Genomic DNA, 20,776 nt, shown 5'->3' on the forward strand with positions numbered 1-20,776 from the left:
GCTCCTTTCTGAGAACCTGGAGCCAAACATGTGATGACAGAAAATACAGCACAAGTGCCTATTTCACAATTGCAAGGATCCACAACAGGATGTGTTACATAAGATGCACCTTGTATTACTGCAAGAAATTATTAGTAAAGCTTTGGAAACACTAAAAATGGCTACAAAAAATCCAAATTAATTTCTGCAGAGCTGAAGTAAAAATCAAAGCGTAAAGTGCTTCTTGTTTAAAGCATATTTTGGTGTACCAACGAATGAACGACTTTGAGTTAAAAATTAAAGCAAACCAAGAATACACCATCTTGAAGCCACAACTGCTACTTGGATTTTTATTTAAAATGTATGCAATTTTCCCCCATTTGAAACTCAAGCATTGGAGACTATTTTGTTAAATGAGAAAGCTAGATTGCAACATTTAGCAACCAAAACAAGATTTTAATTTTTAGAAAATAGACTAAATTTGCAGAAAAGAAGAGATTAACTGCAGAGACTAACATACACAAGATGCTGCACATCTTCAACTTTAAATTGACAGCACATGTAATTTTTCAGCTTAGCTCACACATAGTATGTGGGCAATAGGGATGGTGTATGATATAATTAAAGCACCAGGATAGGCATCCAGTCTTATATCTTTATTTTCAGGTCTATTAAAAAAAAAAAAAAAAAAAAAAAAAGGGACACCCCCCCCCCCCGTAATGAATTCAGCTTCAGAAAAGATCATTTTTCACTAAGAATATACACCAAGACAGACAGATGTCATTCAAGCCATCTTAGGCAAACTACTGAGATGGAATATCCATTTGCCTTCATTCCAGTCTTCACAATAAGGTTTCAATTACACTATATTTACACACACACAATAGAACTTCAGAATTAAGGATTCAGAAACTAGGACTACAAAGAGCATCTGGAAATGTCCATGAAGCCTGTACTATAAAACAGAATGTAGTGTTTACAATTGTCTTGCTTGAACCTAGTTATACAAAATGGTAATAAGAATACCAGTGCTGCCTGCCTAAAAAAAAAAAAAAAAACCAATCACTATTTCTACTAATATTTTCACACTAGTCAACTGAAAGACTACAACTTCTGAGGATGGAAGAGAACACACCGATTTTGATACCAGTAATGTAAATAATCCTTTTTACCATAAGGCAACTTTTACATTTTTATCTCTTTCATGTAACTGCACAAAAAACAAAATTATGATTTGTAACAGCAATTATAATTGGGTAATGGGCAATGCTTAAAGACTAAAAAGGGAAGTCAAGGGAAACTGAAGCCTGGCTTGAAGTATCAAGGATGTCCTCTTGCACAGCTGTCAAAAGTTGTGACTGAAGAGGTTCTGATATCTTGGACTATGAAAACACCAAAGTTTCTGATTGTAGATTGCTTCAAGTTTGAAGTGCAGGAGTTTTACCCATGTTGTAAGGCTGGATTGGAAGATGTAAAGCTGAAAGAGAAAGAAAAATGTCTTTTAAAATGTTAAATCATGCCATGTTAAATAACAGAATTGTTTTCACTGGACTTGAAAATAAAACCAGACTTTCTGTAAGAAAAAAATTAAAAAGAGCTGACAGGTGACAGCAAAGAGTACTATAGTACATTGGGACCTTCGCATACAACATGTTACTGTTTCATTTCTTTAAAGAATCCTCTTGGTAGGCCATGCATTGGCATGAAAAGATGCACCTTAAAATTAGAAAGTAATGGATGATACATAAAAAGAGATAAATAATGCAAATTCTCCACTACCTCTCTTACGATTGTAAGATTTTGTTTGGTGTGTTATTTGTATCAAATTCAATTCATCTGTTAGATAAAAAAACCTCAGGCTTGGATGATTTATCTTCAAAATATAGAGGCCATACTTTAAATGTATGTAAATTAAATGTATGTAAAAAATATTTCATTTATGTATCAAAAGCAAGTTTCCAGAGATATCCATTACTATGAAGTAAGATTTTACAATTAAAATGGGCAGAAATCATCTTATTAATGAAACAGTTGTTCATTGTAAAGCTATAATTATGAATTAAATAAAATACAAAAAATTGGAAGCTGTCAGAATAGTTCAGTGTGGGTATTCTAAGATAATGTAAGAAAATAATTTACTTCAGAAAGAATTGCTTCTCTTTAGTCCTTTGCATTTGTAGTACAATGCTTAGGGAAAACACTGTTAACAGGACTCAAATCTCAAAATAGGTCAAGCCAAATTATTCAAAATGAAACCCTAGCCAAAAAAACCCACCTAAGAGTAGTAAAACTACTGTTCACACACTTTTAAAGAACTTAAATATCTAAAGCTTGCCTCATGTCTGCATTTTCTCCCCCGTTAATGGCACTGTTCATCTATCTTCCATAACATCTATTGTAAAGTTGCATTAACATTACAACTGCATCTCAGCTGCACTGATGCTAGTCAACATTAAAGCAGAGATACTACATGGAATAATAAAGACATTACTAGTAGTAAGATATTTGTAACAGCTTTAGCAGCATTTATGTTCCACATCAGTGAAGTACCATGGACTTGATTCACAGCTGAAGTGAAACAAGTGTTTGCCAAAAAAAAGCGCCAAAACAAAAAACTGCATTACCTTGTCAGAGAACATGTACAAAAAGCAAAGAAGAGAAACTGCTCATGTATAAGTCTAATATAGGTGACACGAACTGTCAGGTTTTGATCTAATGAGAACAACCTATCTTCAAAGAAACACTATCAGCATATCTCTTTGCAGCATAGGAAAAATACACTGCAATTTTTTTTAAAAATGATTTCCAATATCCCATATTTTAAATAAGTTTCTTTTTTCTGCAAAGGCATAATTTTATTTTTTCATGTTAAATGAACCTCTCCCAAAAGGAAACAAACAGGGAGACAAGCAACCCTCTGCTCTTTGAACTAAAGGTAAATGCATGAAACATGCCCAATAACAGGAAAACCAAAATCACTGAACTTTCCAAACCCTAACAAAAATGGTACATCTCCTAACATTAATAACAAATCCATATTTAATAAAAAAAAAAAAAAAATCATTAAGGGAAGCTCCACTACCAGAGGATTCTACACACGTAATGCATCTTGCAGGATCAGGATCATATGTTCTCTAACTGCATATATATATATATATATATATAGATATATCAAACTATGCATTTTAGACAACTCACGCTATTCATTTGCTTGAATCCCTAATGGTATTAATAATAATCCTACCTATACTGCAGCACAGTAATATAATCTTTATAAAAATCTACTAAGAAAATGACACAGCTGTAAATACAAAACACAGTTGAGTCCTTCCATTCACTAATTATACATTACAATACTATTTTGTTTATACAGTCATACAGTTTTTCTACAGCTGTGGGTGGACATGGTTGATAGCTTTTAAAGTTGCAAGGCTTTCACAGTGGAAGAAAGCAGTAACAGGCAGAAAACTTAAAAGCATCATCTATGACTAAACTGATGACATCTTGTATAAGGTGCAGTATCAAATATGCTATTCAATGAAGGTGTAGTAGAACTGAGGCATCATAATTATTCTAATGACTGTTTCTTCTGAAGTGTTGTCACAACAATGATTCAGTTGCTTTTATATGCACCCACCCTTAAAAAATATGCACACTTAATTTAAGGGTGGTTATAAGTTGGGAGCATTAATCTCCTTCCTTAGCCATTCTTTTTTGTACTGGCTATGAAAATTACATGATTGCCTGATTCCAAAATAGTTTACTGAAGTATGAGTACTACTTTGAAAAAACAAATGCCCCAATGATGTTTACAATAAGAAAAAGCAGTTTTAAGGTTTCTTTTTTTACTTCACCCATGAGACAAAGTAATTTTCTGTATGACAGCTGTGCAGAAACTTTTTAGTGGCTATGCATATGCAAGAGATCAGGAACACTGAATCTTTGCTAAACCAACTCTTGCACTTTCCAGTAAATTGCCTTTTACAATATTACTAGCTTTTCCTCTATATTAAAGTGGAGTAAAACTCTGGTCCTGCATCACTCAATTTTTCTGTGAGCTCTGAGAAGGCCACTTTGTGTACAACCACAAATCCCAAGCAACAACAAAACAAAAACAAAACAGGAAAACACAAACAACCCCCCCAAAAAAAAAAAAAAAAAAAAAACAAACAAAAAAAAACCACAAAAGAGAATGCCCAAACTCTCACACCCTATTAAAAAACAAACAAACAAACAACAAACTAACAAAAAAAAAAAAACTTACTAGAACTGTAGAAATCAAAAGGGGCAGTCACCAGCAACAAATTAAAGATACAAACTCTCGTGGTGACAATGTTTTCTGGAAAATTTGCATAGAAACAGAGTATTTCAAGTTAGGTACTACCAATCATTAATTGGAATTTGGTGGAACTTCTTCCATTGAACAAGACTTGGTGAAGACAAGGGAGACAATCTGCAAAACATTAGTTAGGCTTTGTCTATCTGTACAAGAAAGAAATGAGTTCAGCTCTCCAGCCTGCAGATAACTTGAATGTATATGGTGAAAACTGGAGAAATTTGTAATAGGAGCCTTTACATTGGAAGGTGACATATCACAGAATAATAGAAAAGTTAGGGTTGGAAAGGACCTTAAGATCATCTAGTTCCAATCCCCCTACCACGGGCAGGGACACCCCACACTAAACCATGTCACCCAAGACCTCATCCAACCTGGCCTTGAACACCGCCAGGGATGGAGCATTCACAACCTCCCTGGGCAACGCATTCCAGTGCCTCACCACCCTCACAGTAAAGAATTTCTTCCTTATACCCAATCTAAACTTACCCTGCTTAAGTTTGAACCCGTTACCCCTTGTCCTGTCACTACAGTCCCTGATGAATAGTCCATTCCCAGCATCCTTGTAGGCCCCCTTCAGATACTGGAAGGCTGCTATGAGGTCTTCATATATATATCTCATATATAAGGCATACGAGAAGAAATCTTACATTAGCAGATTACCCAATGCTGGCAGAGCTATGACCTTCACTTAGTTCTATGCCAAGAAATTAAATATTGTTTTTTTCTTCAACTGTCTTTAAACACCTTCAATCTGTTTTCAGAAAAATAACTACTGTTTGTGACAATACTTATTCTTTTCAGCAATGCATAAACTCATCAAGAGGTAGTAACTTCAGTCTGTAACATTTATGTGATATGCATATCCATACACGTTTCATCTACAGATGAATGAAAATCTAGATCTATGATTTATATTAGCTGATGAGAAAACATCTAACAGCAATATGATACAATGGCAAAGTCAAAGAAATTGAAAGCAATACTATAATGAGTAACAACAATAATTAAAACTTCGCACTGGAACAAAAGCAAACAAAAACCTACTTTCAGATATGCTGAAAATTACTAAGTACAAAGTTACACCATAGTTATCTGACTTGCCCAGAAAAAAAACTGGCTTCGTTTTCACATGAAAGTACAATTACATTTTTGTTATAAAGGTAAATCTCTGAAGGGGAATCAACATACATCAAGCCAACAGACTGAAACAGTTCTAAAGCCAAGCATTGCTTACCCACTCTGGGTAATGAAGATACAAAAAAAACCCTGTTATGTTAGTTCCAGCTTATAAGCATCAAGACAAGTGGAAAACAAGGTATGAATAGCCATTTTCAAAGCTCAGGTGCCAAAGAATGCAATTTAGTAACAGGAAAAGAAAAAAATATATTGCCTCTTAAAAATCAAGACATGTTCTAACTTGTAAGCTTCTTCTGATCATGCAAGTCACATTTCTTAAAAAGGACTTCTTCTACAACCAAACCCATTGCATCTACAGTGTAAGGTAAGCATACTTTGACTCTTTCAGCAGGCACAGTAAGTTTACTCTGGGGCTGTGAAAGGCCTATGTAAGCATCCCCCTCTGGTGATTCTGTACACAAGCTGATGAAACTATCTCCACATCTTCAACCCAAATCAATTTTCCCAGCTATTACATTTACAGCAAGCTACCGGTTTTTCGTTTTTTGTAGGGAATACAAAAACGTTCCAGTGACAACTAACTTGCAGCCTGAATTCTAAATGTGTTACATTAACATGATGTACTACAAAGCTCCTACACGCATTATTTCCCAGCTTGAGGTTGCAACTTCAGTTCAGCTTCTTTTTCTGGTCAGTTGTACCAGAGCACTTTTAAAATCTCCAAAGTTCAAATAACCATAGAGCAGGACAAAATCACAAATGTTTCAGATCTTAGTTCTGGCTTTGACATTGTTGAACTTACTGTCCTTTGACAATACTTGTGTCTTGCACTTTCTCCTCTTCTCCTATGCAATGAGCAGATAAAAGAATAAAAAAAAACCCATACAGGAAACAGACTGACCAGCCAGGCTGTTAGAAAAGGGAAACAAAAATTCCTTGAAAAGCAATCCACAAAGTGAATGAAAACCCCTTATCAATACACTCAATTTTGATAGTTTTGATGTTTTTCCAAGGGATAAAAGTGAAATTCGTGTTAAGATTTTTTTTTCTATTGCACTGTACTAAAAACATTTTCTTGTTCTTGCACCAATAATTAAACACATACAAAATGCTAAGGCATTTGAGATACAAGTTTTGGTTCCTTTTGTATCTTAATGTCACCAAATGAATCTGAAAGGTTTGAGTTTTTATTTGCAGCATACAGCTACAAAATAAAAATAAAGTGAACAAATTAAAACATTTTTTAGAATAGTGATGGTAAAAAGTGCTGGAATGACAGTCTTAAGTCTTCTATTATTAAGCACGAGGCTCAATACTGCAAGTTTCCTCACTTCTACTAGTGCGTCTCAGTCATATTCTACATACAGAAATTCTGTATATTTTTACATTTAGCAAATCTGTTCCTTTTCTCCTGAAACTGCTGGTTGCCAGCAGTTTTTGTAACAGACATTAAAAACAAATCAAACAAGAACAACAACAAAACAACTAAAAATCACCACCAAACAAAAACCCAATCCTGACATTAAGAAAGCAGCTTAAACCCCAAATAAGCATATTTTGCTTTAAAAATATCCACATAAACATTTTCATGTAATGAAGCAGCCTTTCTGAATTTAAACAATTCATTGAAATACAGGCTATGTACTTCTACCATAGTTTTTATCATTGTGTGTCTTACTACAAAGTAAATGCAAAGCACACAGACTTAAACACTATTATAACATAAAATTAAACACTGCTATAGAGGCCCAAATGGTAAAGGGACAGCCTTAACAATAAAAGAATTAAAAAAAACCAACCAACCAACCAAACAAACAAAAAAAAAAAATCTGAAAACCCAAAACCAAACAAAAAAACAAGAACAAAAAAATAAAAGCACAAAATCACACAGAACTAAGTCTGAGTGCCCCTTAAATCAGGTAATTCTTACCAACCAGGCAGAGAAAATACGGCTGTAATTCTAATAGGCCACATTGATGCAGTTACTATAGCTGCACAGTAAATGAATTTGATGTATTAGCTTTTCAAATTATGTAAGCAGTCAATAAAACTCACAAGGGCTCTTCTTACAAATGAATGCTATAAAAACCTCAGGCACCAAAGGTAATTGTTCCATATTTCACTCTGATATATGGAGTTCTAAGGCATACTCACTGAAAATTACCATTTTCTTTCACACAAGGAAAGGACTAATCAGATATGCTTTCATAAACCAAAAACAAAAAAACCCCGAACAACAAACCAAACCAAAAAAAAAAAAAAAACCAGAAAACAAAAAATACATAAAAAAGGCTGGGAGGTAGAACTGTAACTTAAAAAAAAAAAAAAAAAAACTTCAATATAAAAATCCAGAAAATAAGAACTGATAATAAAGGAATTCCTAGTCTTGGACTGACAGTTCATTACTGAAACCCAACGGCCTTTTTCAGTTCACTTACAGTGTAGAAGAGTAACTTTTGCCACAGAGGGACATTATCAACTCCAGACACAACCTCATTATTAGGTTTAGTTAAAGGCAATTTCAGATATGCCCCACATGGAAGCTTTCTAAGGGTTAAGACTTACATTCTGTCTACCACCCTCCTCAACTACTTCAGTACTCCTGTGACAGGAAAGCCTCACAGCAATCATAGAATCATAGAATAGCTAGGGTTGGATCATCTGGTTCCAACCCCCATGCTGTGGGCAGGGACAATGATTATACAAATTGAAGAAAAAAAAAAAAAAAGAGAATCTCACTTTGCCAGATGAAAGTCACATGTAACTACATTTTTTTTTTTTTTTTTTTTTTTTTAGGCGGGTGGGGTGATAGTAATCCTTCAGTTTAAGAGGTCTCCGTAAAGAAGGAAATGACAATCTGGAACACAGACATCTTATGTCTTATTTCTCTTCTGTGAAAAAAAGTCAAGTTTAAAGTACACATTTTAGCAGCATAGCAGAATTACACATTCATCAACAAATTTATTCCTAGAACAAAGCATTTCCAGTAAATTTTTTTCGTTAAGCTAGTTTCTACTACTCTATTTAAAAGACATAGAAGTGTATGAGTGCAAAGGAAATTAACTGACAGTGTAACAGACAGTATTCCATTATGAAGTAAAGGAAATTAACTGACAGTGTAACAGACAGTATTCCATTATGAGGCTATGCCTTTTTGTTTCGACAGCAGCAGCATGAAACATTTGGTAAAAGAGGAAAAAAATTATCTTCTGAGACCAATAATAAATTCCTCAGACACAAAGCTACACACACCTGTTGCCATGTGGCTTTCTGCAAAAGCCACACTGCTTGTTGGGCACCCAAACATATTTGCTTTCACTAACAGAGGTGTGTTCCAAGCCTTCCCGTTTAACCGTTGAAATGTTATCTGGAATGAACAACGGAGGTTCGTCAAGTGAAAGACTTCTGCTGCTTCTTCTCTGGCGAGGCTGGAGATTCTTATCAATTCTTTTTGATTTGTTTTTTTCTTTATCATCCTCCTTCAGATGTTCTACAACAGTGGGGTCTTTTGTCTCTGCCTCTTCCTTTGTGGAGCTATTTGTTTTTAGAACAGTTGCAAGCTGGAGTTTCTGGCCCTGAGCTTGCTTCTGACCAAGATTTGAAACATGCCCTGACAATGAGTGTGCAGAGTGGTGGGTATCTTTAGAAAAGCTATGATGAGTAGGAGATTTCTCACTTGCTCTTTGAATTGATGACTTCTGTACTTGCCCAGAAGTTTGGACTCGGGGTATTTTCTTCAGCATTGTACTAGTCTGCTTTTTTATAGTCACCCCTGAAACACAGCTCTTTGCTTTCGAACTCAGGTCAGACTGTTTCTTTCTAATTTTAACTGGGTTATTTGGATGCTGATGGCTCTCTTGATCATCCGCATTCCGCTTCAGACTTGCTGAATATGGACTATGAAGACCTGAAACTGCAAGACCAGCTCTTGTTCTTGAATGCGTTATTTCTTGTTGTGTTGTACCAGACTTCTGTCGAGTACCTGCAGTCAGATTTTGTTTATTCTGTGTAACAGATTTACTATGCCGTGGCCTAATATTCTGGTCACATTTTGATGGAATGCTAACTTGTTTATCATCATCCTGAATCTTTGATGCTTCAGGGCTTTCTACTTTAGTACTGATCTGCTGCTGCACATTTTGGCTTGCCTGGTCAAGATCAGTGCTTTCCAAAATGCTAATTCCTGGGTCAGCAGAAGTAAACTCTCTGCTTTTTAAGTCTTTATTATCAAAATCTGTACTGTGCAACGGTTTCTCAAATGAAGTTACAGTTTTCTCCATTCCCTTGTCATTATCTGCAGGTTCTGTTATACATTCCTTTACTGACAATGTATTTGCATCAGGAACTTCCACATTCTGGGAACCTAAAATACAATCAACCCCCTCCTCTACAGAGCTGGACAAACTCGAAAAGGTCTCAGAGATTTCACTTGGATTCACACAAGCACTAGATGGATCATTAGCTTTTCCAGTCACCCCACTTTGTTCGTGCTCTTCTGTTTTCTTCTCCAATTCCTCTGTTTTATTTTCAGTCTTTTCTTCTGAAGAAGTTTCAGAGACCATTGAATCAAGCACATCATTTGCTTCATTTTTAACCGCAGTAATTTCAGTATCTGCAGATACTGAACAAACTGACTCAACATTTTCAGATTCAGTCTTCGTTGCAACCTCTGTTATTTCCTTTGTTTCTCCAGAAGAAAGAGAACAGGCTCCTGCTGAACTAGCACAACTTAACTCTTGGGATGCTTCCTCAACTTTTGCCTGGTCAGGGATTTCCGACTTTACTTCATTCATGTCTTCGGAACCAGGAAGACATTCTGTATTACTTTGGGACGCTGTAACTGCTGCTGTAGTTCCTTCTGTCTGTCCTGATCTTCTTGTACTACGCCTAACTTCTTTAGGCTGCTCTGTTTTCAAGGGTACAGCAACATCTGCCTCTTTAGCTGGACTCCTCTCTTGTTTCTGTCCGGTTTTTGGAGCAGATCCACTTTTTACAGATGATTTCTTGGTATTAACTAGAGGTGCAACATTTGAACGCTTGGCTAGCGTGCTCTGTCGCAAACTCCGTACTGGTTCTAGAAGGGAGAAAGAAAATGTCTTAGCTATGCTGCATTCTCCTCTTTGCAAATACAAGACCTATCTAGAATAGAACTGATTTAGCTTACTGGACACAAAGAGAACTTACAACTTAGTTGTTTACTAAACTTAAAATACCCAACCAAATAAAACCCAAACACCCTTCCCCAAACAAACAAACACCCCCCCCAAAAAAAAGAAACCAAACAAGCAACAAACAAACAAAAAACCACAAAAACCCCTCACAGCTGTCTACTTTAAAAAGCTGTAAATTACTTACATTTCAATTTTACACTACTACAGTATGGAGGTAAGTCCTCATTATTCCAATGGCTACAAAAGTTCTGAATAGTATATACAAAACAGAAGTGACAACAGAGGCAATCAAAACCCACTGTACTTTTCTACAGTTCAATTTTTTCCTATCTCAAGTAAAAATTGCACAAGTAAGTTATATTGTGTTTGGAAGTATAGCTGTGAGGCTTACAAAGCTTTCAGAGGACACAGTACCAGAATCTGAGATCCAGTCATATTCTCACTTTATGCCATCTCCTACATTTTCTAAACAAGACACCATCCCCGCATGGTATCTTTTTAAAAAGCAAACTCATCAGCTTTGTACCACAGGCTCTTATTTAAATTCTGAGTTTATCTTTATAATTCAGCCTACACTACAGGGGGAATAAGCAGTGCTGTAAGTAACTCCATCAATTCACCAAGTTAGAAAAACTCCAACCATAAGAAACTAGCTGCCACACAATTTAAAATTTTATTAAAATACTTAGGCATATTGAAATATTTTGACGGAAGACTTTGACTGCAATTGCTATAAACCTACTTAAAACAAGAAGAAAATACACTAACAAAAATCATGAGAATTAAAATTTTAATTTAAAATAAAGAAACATGCTAACCTAATATTTCAATGTTATTTGCCAATCCACCATGCTTTTGTGTAGTGAAGAACCACAGTGTTAATCTGATGCAGGTAAAAGGATCAAAATCTTAAAAATTACTATCAGGACCACTGGCCAAAAAATGGACATAAAATACTTATCAAACAGGAACTCAAACTGAGTAGTGCTCCATGGATGCTGACTTCGAGCTGCAGTGATGTATCTGTACTTGAATCCACAGAAGTAAACATCAAAGTTTTACTTTAAGCTTATAAATGTTGGGGGTGTAGGATTATAAAAATTTAATTTACTTTAAATGTGCAAATACACATAATCTATTGAATGATCACCTTGTGCCATTAATCGTGGTGATTTTCTTGGTGATGTGACTGATGTTTCTTCACAACGGCTCCTCAAATTCCTGTTAGGTAAAACAAGCTCATCATCATCGATGGTGTCATTCCCACTCTCTTTAACTCCTTCTTCATCCATAATATCATCAAGACCAATAACTAGAAAAAACAAGCAAACAAGAAAGAGCCTAAAACTTAAAATGATCAAAAATATTGCAGCTGTAATGCCAAGCAAGACAGGGGAAGAGACAGGGAAAAATAAATAAATTTGCCATCTAAAATCAAACAGGGGAAAAAATGAAGAAACACAAGACAAGATTTCATGTGAGGCAGTTTCAGTGTAGAAGAAGCTATTACCCAAACCTTAAAATTTCTGTAGCTTTATTCCTTACAGCTTTTTGGTGGACCCACATTTTTATTGTTTTGTTGTTTTGTTGTTTTTTTTTTTGCCACAGGAAGGTCCCCAATCTTAGAGGATCAGCTGTCCCTCACTGTCCCTTCCCACCTAAGTAAAGAAAGGTAAACAGCAGAAAGAGCTGATCCAGTAGTGCAAAGAATTTAAAAATCACAGTTTTCTCACAGGACACAACTTTAAAACTTTAAGTCCCACCCACATCACATATCTGCAACCCCTTTTTGGGAAGAGTATGGAGTGCAGCATGCACTAGTCTCCCAGGAGAGTAAGAATATCATCTTTGTTAAATGCCTAACCTTCACTACAAAGGATCCCAGAGGTTTCTCCTGCAAATAAATTTCCTAACAGACAGTCAGGCCACTGTACCAGCCATTCTCCTCACCTTCTCTAAGTTTAGTTCTGCAATGGTAGCCTCTCCTATCCCAAGATCCTATGTGTGATTAATGAATCCTGGTCCCTGCGGAATGAGAAATTTGCGAGATCAAGCCAAACACCCAAGTGACTTTACAAAACATGTAGGAGGGTCTGACAAATACAGCACAGACTCCAAACAACCAAATATGCCTGGGTTTCACTATTCAGGAAACTACCTAGAAGCATTTTTAAAATAAACTACCTCACATGATAGAAATAAGATACCTAAAAATTTCTATCAACTGCTTACTTAAAACTGATTTAAATTAATAAATTTATCTTAGAAATCAAAATAAACAATAGAAATTAAAAATTGTTAAAATCTTTAGACTGTCTCAAAAAAAATAATCTGTCAAGTCTTGCTCCTTTCCAAGTCACTGATGTTACTGCAACTTTAAAAAAATAATGTTCTTGTGAAGGCACTACAATAATGAGCATACTTTTAAGATAATGAAAATTGGAAGTTGCAAAACACTGCTACTAATGACTAAACAAGTCTATCAAGCCCGTAATTCAATCCACAAGCACCTGTCATGAAGAATTAAAAAAAGCCAACCAAACCACCTGGTAATTTTAAAGTTCAAATATTAAGATTTTAAACAGCCTCGTAAGGAAGCCTGACCTCAGTACCAGGTAATCAGCACTCTGAACCTCCAAAATTAGATGGCTGCCAGGAGCTGAAAGCTAGGAGTTTCTTGAATTGACAATTTATTCTTACTCATTTTATTTGAACTATAATTTTTAGTTAATGCATTGTGCACATCAATTTACAGGAAAAGTGTGCTTCATTAAATTACTGGCAACTTTCACTTTCCAATCCACAGAGCCACCTTTATGTCTGTGTGTATGTATTTATGTAACAAACACCACACACAAGCTGCAGAGGACTGATAAGATGGTCTTACTCCACTCATCCAAATGTTCCTTAATCACTTATTTGCTATAAGCTACCTCTTGGGGAAAAGGACACACTGGCAAAAAGATGACATTACAAGTGCCCTGTTAGACTTTATTTTCCCCTAAATATCTAATACTTCCCACTGTCCAAGATGGAAAACTGAACAAGACGGACTCTCACCCTAATTACAGCTGCTCATTTTTGTGTTCTCAAAGGCATCCTACCAACTGCTCTGCACTTTGGTATTAGCATTCGCAGTAAAGAACATTCCTTCAAAATGTGGAACTGGTACTGGGGAACAGACTGTGACAAAGGAGGCTCCTTTCAGATCCTTTTCTGTTTCTTCATTGTAGAACTAAACTACCACGCTATGGAAGACAACATTACAAATAAAAACTACTAAGATTTCTGAAACAGCTCTGGAGCAGATTTCAGGGCTGCCATTAGAGTCTTAGGCTTTAAGATGCTCTTGCTCAAGTTACTGAATTTACACACCCACCCTTATCAATAACAAAGGGGACACATTTAGTCTACTGTTGACAGACAGTTTGAAATATTAGAATTAAAGTATTTTCATACTTACAAGACTCTGTGCTGTAGCTTTAATTTTACAGAGGAATTTGAAGCACAGAATCTTGCAAATTTCAAACCACCTGAGCTATAACTCGGCTAGTACAGCCCCATGAGGCCCCAGGATGAGGAGCATTCGACACAGACCCTGCTGGGAAGAGAAAAAGGGACAGAGAACAGTAATAGATACAGAGGAGACTAGGAAATTAAATTATGAAAAAAGAAGCAGAAGTAGAAAAACAGCATTGGGAAAAGTAAACAAACAAAAGCAAAACCAGACAGAACTAGAAAGATTTAGATGATCTTAGCAATATTTAAGATTATTTCAGTAATACAGAAATTAAGACAGAAGGGTAAAACATAAAAGAAAGGAAAACATAAAGGAAAAAACGTGAATAGAAAAGGTTGTACACCAGTGTACAACTGAACAAGCTGCAAATAACGAAATCATGAGTCACATTCAACATATTTGTACTGGAAAAGCCACCACTGGCCTTCACCTTAGTATTTTGAGTCTCTCCATTACTTGTAAAATATTTAAATTTCCAAACTACTGTGCTGATGTTTATGTTACACAACAATAGAATAACATGCAGCAAAAAAAAATTCACTTGCAAGTTTAAAGTAAAATTTTCCATGCATTAAAACAAAAGCATGGCCATTTTTTAATTCTTCTGCAATGTAAAATTGAGAAAAAACCACCCTTACTTGCTGGGAGTAAAAGAGAGACAGAGAAGAAAATACCCCTAAAAACATTACCAAATCTTTGAACTTTATAAATTTTTATTAATGCAAGTCTTCCTTTGACTTTCTTCAGCCAAAATTCGAAATACTCAGGTTTTTGACATATTGGTCAAGGTAAATCTCAAGTATAGAAATAAATTTATTTTCTGTAAATGTTAGCTCTGATTTTCTTTCACTTAGCTAACCACATAGAACAATATTCCACTGTCACTGCTGCTTTGTATTGCTGTAAATGCTATGTCCACCTAAACCACACTAACATAAGCACTGAGCAAATCCAGGGCAGATTCTGTAATTCTACAAGCATCACAAATTATATGGAAATGGTTGAGCATTTTTGAATTTCTACTATGTTATATGCAGATGATAACATAAAAACCCTACATTATGCTTCAATGAAAACAACAGTAAGTCTAAAGCAGCAACTAAGACATGTCTAGGTAAGCCTTAAGAGCTAATAGAGTTAATAAACTCTAGTAAAGCAATGAAACATAGATCGATAGTGAATAAATATTACTAAGTCTATAGACTATAAATGAAGATGGCATACTTCATATTAAAATGTTTTTCTATTGACATTTGTGATGCATACGTTCAATAGAGAGAATTAAAAATGCTGTTAGAAAAAAATGTATTTGCAAGGGAAACAAGGTCACTGATACAATTTACGTAAGGAAACACCAAATTCCAACTGCTTTACAAAAGTTTTCCTGTAAGCCTGTAACCTGCTTAACCAAGAATTTGCCTGCAAGTACCCTGTATTGACTGCCCAGCGCAAGAAAAGGATCACAGTAAGTATCATGTGAAATACTAAAGATTTACTCCCATTCTTCATTTATGTCTGAATTGTAAAGAGGGATTTTCTCTTTTGAATAAAACATATGAAAATCAACTAGGATGAATAAATTTAATAAAGCATGCATCTTGATAGAGGACTGAAATCTCATTTTAAAAAAAGATGGGAGTTACATCACAAGGATACTGGTTCATGGCTCTTTAGCCACGAGGAGCCTGTTACTTTGGAAATAAGGAGTAGTAAAGAACAAATTTCATCAACAAAGTAAAAACACAGCACCAAACCAAGCACTTTAAACCAAATTAAGTTATTTTACAAAGACAGCCTTTGTATGAGTTCTCTGATTCATAAATACATGAACTGCTTTTTAAATCCTATTACACATCCAACCTCTCTCCATCCATAAAACTGATCCAAAGGAATAAATAACTAAAGCCTTCAAATGGTAGCTTGTTACCTACAAACAGAAAAGAGCGAAAAATAAACATTCTCCAGGTTCTAAGTATAATACCAATATAGTAAATTTAAATTTTATACAGGAAAGTTACTACCTTGGTCACAAGAAACTGTACAACTGTTCGCATGGACAGCTTGGAGGAAAGAAGGCATAAAGAGGTAAGAAAACTTGAGAGAAACAACATTAGACTCAGTTTTGGGCTACAATCTGAAGGTTACACTCAAAATTATTGCATCTGCAGGAAGAAAAATACACACAGATTTGGATTTAGTGAAAAAACCCTGACATGACTTTACAAGCCCAAACAGGACACTATCTAAAGAAAATAAATATTTGTAGTCAGAACAATTGGCTTGGCTTCAGAGATTCAGTAGGTGATCACGATTTTAGAAGAGGTAATGCTGCTTTCAACAGAAGTCATGAAAATACAGGCTAAAACTAGAAAGAACAGACTGCATCTGGGTGAAACAATTTCCCAGCAGCAAAACAGAGGGACAGGGAAAAAAAGGACAATTAAAAGATGTCCCTGAGAGTCTTAGTACACTCTTATAGGGTCAGTTTTCCTCATCATTAATGAGAAACACCTGATTTAGTAAACGCTCAAACTAAACTGGTTTGATTTCTTATTATTAAATCCAGAAACATCTCCAGATGATATGCAATTCAAATCCCATTACCTCTATTACATGTATAATCAAACTGCCCCAGTAAATTACATCCTGAAAAGCTATGCAACTTATGATAGCTGCGAAATACAAATTTAGTATAAGTGTTGGTTGTTTAGTTCAACTGCATGTGACCAGTCTGACCTGCTATGCTCACAAGCTTATAAAAGTAGTGGATAAGATTCCAGCACATCTTCCAGCAGGAAATAACAGAAGAAAACAGAAAACCTATCACTAGGGTACCATCCAAAGCTGAAAAAAAAAAGGTGTTGCTCTCAAGAGTTAAGTCACATCCTAAGCTTCAGAAGTTTCCACTTCTGACCAATGAATTGCTCAGGAAAAACAAACAAAAAAACCCCACAACACAGCAGAACCACACTTCCACACCCACTCATACCACCAAACATTAAAAATGCCAAAGAGCCCCTCCCGTGTCAGTCATTCAGTTCTTGGAAGAACAGCCACCAGGCCAGTCTGATGACCAGAAGAAACACACACCTAAAACATGGTATCAGACACTCTGCTTGTTTCAAGAACTTTGGTTGCACTTCGCCTCAAAAGCCTCATTTTGTCAAATTCTGTCCTTCAACTGGCAAAGACAGCACATGTACTGGCTTCCCCTAACAACAGTAGGTCTTACTGCTAATACCTACTTCAGGACAGTAAACTGCTTCTATTACTGCTAAGCTCCTAGGAGCTGGAGTGAACAGTAAGATCTGTGGACAGCTTGTACCTTGATTCATTCAATAACAGGAAACTTCTTAACTGTGCTGTAAGAGCAGCAATCTGCTCACTCTAACGCCACAAACCTGCAACTCAGCTACATCTTTACAGTTTAGCAGTCACTTTTTACAAACACATCCCAAAATGATTTCAGCATAATATCTGTTACTTTGATCCATAACTTTTCCAGCTTGTGAGAGGGTCACAGAGTTCCTCCTACATCTGCTCAAAGCCATTACCAGGATCACTTGGACAGAATCTTCTCCAAACATGTAACTTCAACGAAAATTGAACAAGACAACCCCATCAGTTACTCAGTGGCAATCATCAAGCCAGCTCACAGAGTAGACGAAGACCAACAATGTAACCTAACCGAGGAACCCATTTCCATCCAGCACAAACTGGATTCAGGCCAAGATATGAACACAAAACTACTTTACTGGTACTGATACAGTTCTTCCTATCAATAGATAGGCAAGACATCCATTCTATGCTCCTTATTATTTGTCACACACCAGTACTTTTGATTATGAGATCGTCAGTACAAGGAGGACACGGACTAAAAGGCTCTCAGACACCCTACTGCAGCCTTCCAATACTTAAAGATTCTACAAAAGATATGGACACACTTTTTAGAGGGCCTATTGCAACAGGACAAAGGGTAGTGGTTTTAAACTAAATGAGGGTAGATTCAGCCTAGATATAAGGAAGAAATTTTTTACAATGAGGATGACACCTGGGACAGGTTGCCCAGAGAGGTGGTAGATGCCACATCCCTGGAAACTTTCAAGGTCAGGTTGAACAGGGCTCTGAGCAACTTGGTCTAGTTGAAGATGTCCCTGCTCTTTGCAGGGCGGTTGGACTAGATGACCTTTAAAAGTTCCTTCCAACCCAAGCTATTCTATGATTCTAAGCTACCATCCTCCCCAAGAGAAGCACTTCTAATCCAACTCACACAACTTGCATTTTTTTGATAGATGCCTCTAACAAGCAGTGACCGGAAATCAAACTTCAACTCACAGAAAGCCATGTGTTTCTGTCTTACAGACAAGTACTTGAGCTGTTTAGAAAACATACTGGTAGCAATTGGTTATATGACATACAGTCATACAACTGGCAACTCATGTGGGGAGTGAAGGTGATAAGATTTGCATGAAAAAGAGTTTGGGAATGAGCTCTGAGGCCTTGGTGCTTGACAAGCCCTGGGGCAATGAGTTGGAATGCCGAAGGACAGGGAGGGTAAACAAGAAAGCCTTGGGAGGATGGGCCAGGACACAGCTGTGGTGGGAATCTCAGCTGGAGGCCAGAGGATGTGGCAATCATGAGAGGGTCTGCAGCATTGTGATTGGACTATTTACCTGGAGAGTTTCACAGTGACCAATGAGATTGAACGCTGTATGTATGTGCAGATTGGGAAAGTACCTAACAAGCGGATAAAAAGGGCTTGGCTGTAATAAAGTTGGATTTGAGTCTCTGCATCAACTTGAGTCCGTGTCGTGAAATGCCACAAACTCACCATAAAGAGAGCTTGCTACGAACAAAAAAGCTAGTTCATGGTAAATGATGTGCAATATAAACCTGGAAGCTAAGCAAGACAGATGAATAACACCCAATAAGAACTAATGTCAATGCAGCTGTAAGAAAAATAGCAAACAAACTCATACTCAAACCCAAGTTATAAGCAAGAGAGAAAGTGTCCTTGGACAAAAAGACTTGATCTCCAAAGTGAAGCAGAGAAAATGTCATGATCATGAGTAATTTGGTATGTGAGTAAGAATGCCTGAAACAAGTCTTTCTCAAAGCTTCTGCCACTCACATATAACCATGTTCTAAATACGAAATTTCTTAGGTGAACATGGTACAAGCTCTTGGGTTGAAAGACTATAGCATCTTGGTTTGTGTACAGGTTTACAAATACTCTTGAACTCTGCTCAAACCAGGCTTTCAAAGAAGTATTAGTGAGCCACACCTTCTGCTCCTCCATTTTATCTATGATACCTAATACCACTTTAGCCAAATCACCTCTTCAGTCCAACTACTTTTACCTTTATGTCTTCAGCTTCTTCACAGTAATCAAATTAGCTATAGCATGAAATCTTCACCACTTTAAAAACTGGACATACAGTACATTCCAGTTATTCATGGAGCAGCCTGTCCTCTGCCAGCCCTCTGAACTAATTTCCATGAGCATTTTGCTCTTAAACAGTTGCATGGTCTAGGCATGGATTATACAAAATACTATTTGAAGGTCTAAAATAATTGTAGTAAATAAATCTGTACCTCTGGAAAAAGATAACTCTTTTCTTCTTTAATGGTATCAAGACCACAAAAACCACCATCATCTATCATTCCAGTATTTCCTAAGTCTTGCCCTCATTAACTTAAATAGGTAACAACAAATGTACCTCAACCTAGTAAAAATTTACTGAAAATACATTTTTCTAAGTAGAATTATAGCCCTAGTGAAAGAGCCAATAATCAACCATTCTGTTACCATACTGCTTAATGCAATAGGGGGCAGGGATATGATAAGGGGTAAGAACTGGAAGGATCAAAATAAAGCACACCATCATTCCATATGACACACCAATGGAGTTGTAGCTGTAAGGATGCAAGTAAGGTGAGTTTTGTGGGAAAGAATTATTCTTTTTTTAGTTTTTAGACAAATTGATGTTGGTGTAAAGATTAGCTTTCACACATAACGTCTGGGAAAAAAAAAAAAACAACCAACAGCCTTTGTAATTCTTACCATATGACTGCATTCTTACCAGCAGACTACATAAAATGTGTTAGACAACCCGTGGTCTCAGACAAATCAAATCAATCATGAGCTATATGAATACTCAAGGAAGAAAGACACACAAAGAATCTTTGCTTCAAACTGATAATTGTTATTTTCAACTAAACAAAAACCCTATAAATATATACTGTGGTCCTACCATCTCAGAATAGGGACAGTTCTTATCAAGACCTAGAAAGACTAAGCAACAGCAAGAACATCTCATGTCCTTTTGAATGCGTACTACATTAATTCCAAATCGTATGTTTTCGTTTACTTACTGAAATATGGCTCTAATCTTGCTTTCAGATTTAAAAAAAGCCCCCATGTTAAATTAATGAACTCCGCTAAATCTAATCAGTTTTTGATTCCCTTAGTCTGCAGACAGACTGAAATAATCACCCTCACATAAGAGAGTTAGCTTGCTATTTTAATGGACCTGAAAAATTAATTGTGATTATTTTACTATCAGTAGTATCAGTTATTGCACTGCTGATCACTTTTAGGAGAAATATGTGCCAAGAAGCCCTCAAAAG

The 20,776-nt window shown here is 36.1% G+C and overlaps 1 protein-coding gene across 5 annotated transcripts in view; it reads right to left on the reverse strand.

Moving 5' to 3' along the window:
- Window positions 1-20,776, reverse strand: part of PHF3 (PHD finger protein 3) — a 53,281-nt gene that overhangs the window by 20,387 nt on the left and 12,118 nt on the right. For 4 of the 5 annotated variants that reach the window (XM_080614848.1, XM_080614846.1, XM_080614844.1 and 1 more), the window contains 2 exons: window positions 11,777-11,938; window positions 8,708-10,529 (listed from right to left, as the gene is read on the reverse strand). In XM_080614848.1, the coding sequence (XP_080470974.1) occupies window positions 8,708-10,529; window positions 11,777-11,938 (1,984 nt within the window). Of the gene's footprint in view, window positions 1-8,707; window positions 10,530-11,776; window positions 11,939-12,576; window positions 12,598-20,776 lie in introns of those variants that run through there. The other variant, XM_080614847.1, reaches the window with a different exon arrangement.

Source organism: Psittacula echo (assembly GCF_963264785.1).
Source record: "Psittacula echo genome assembly, chromosome: 4".
Taxonomy (NCBI): domain Eukaryota; kingdom Metazoa; phylum Chordata; class Aves; order Psittaciformes; family Psittacidae; genus Psittacula; species Psittacula echo.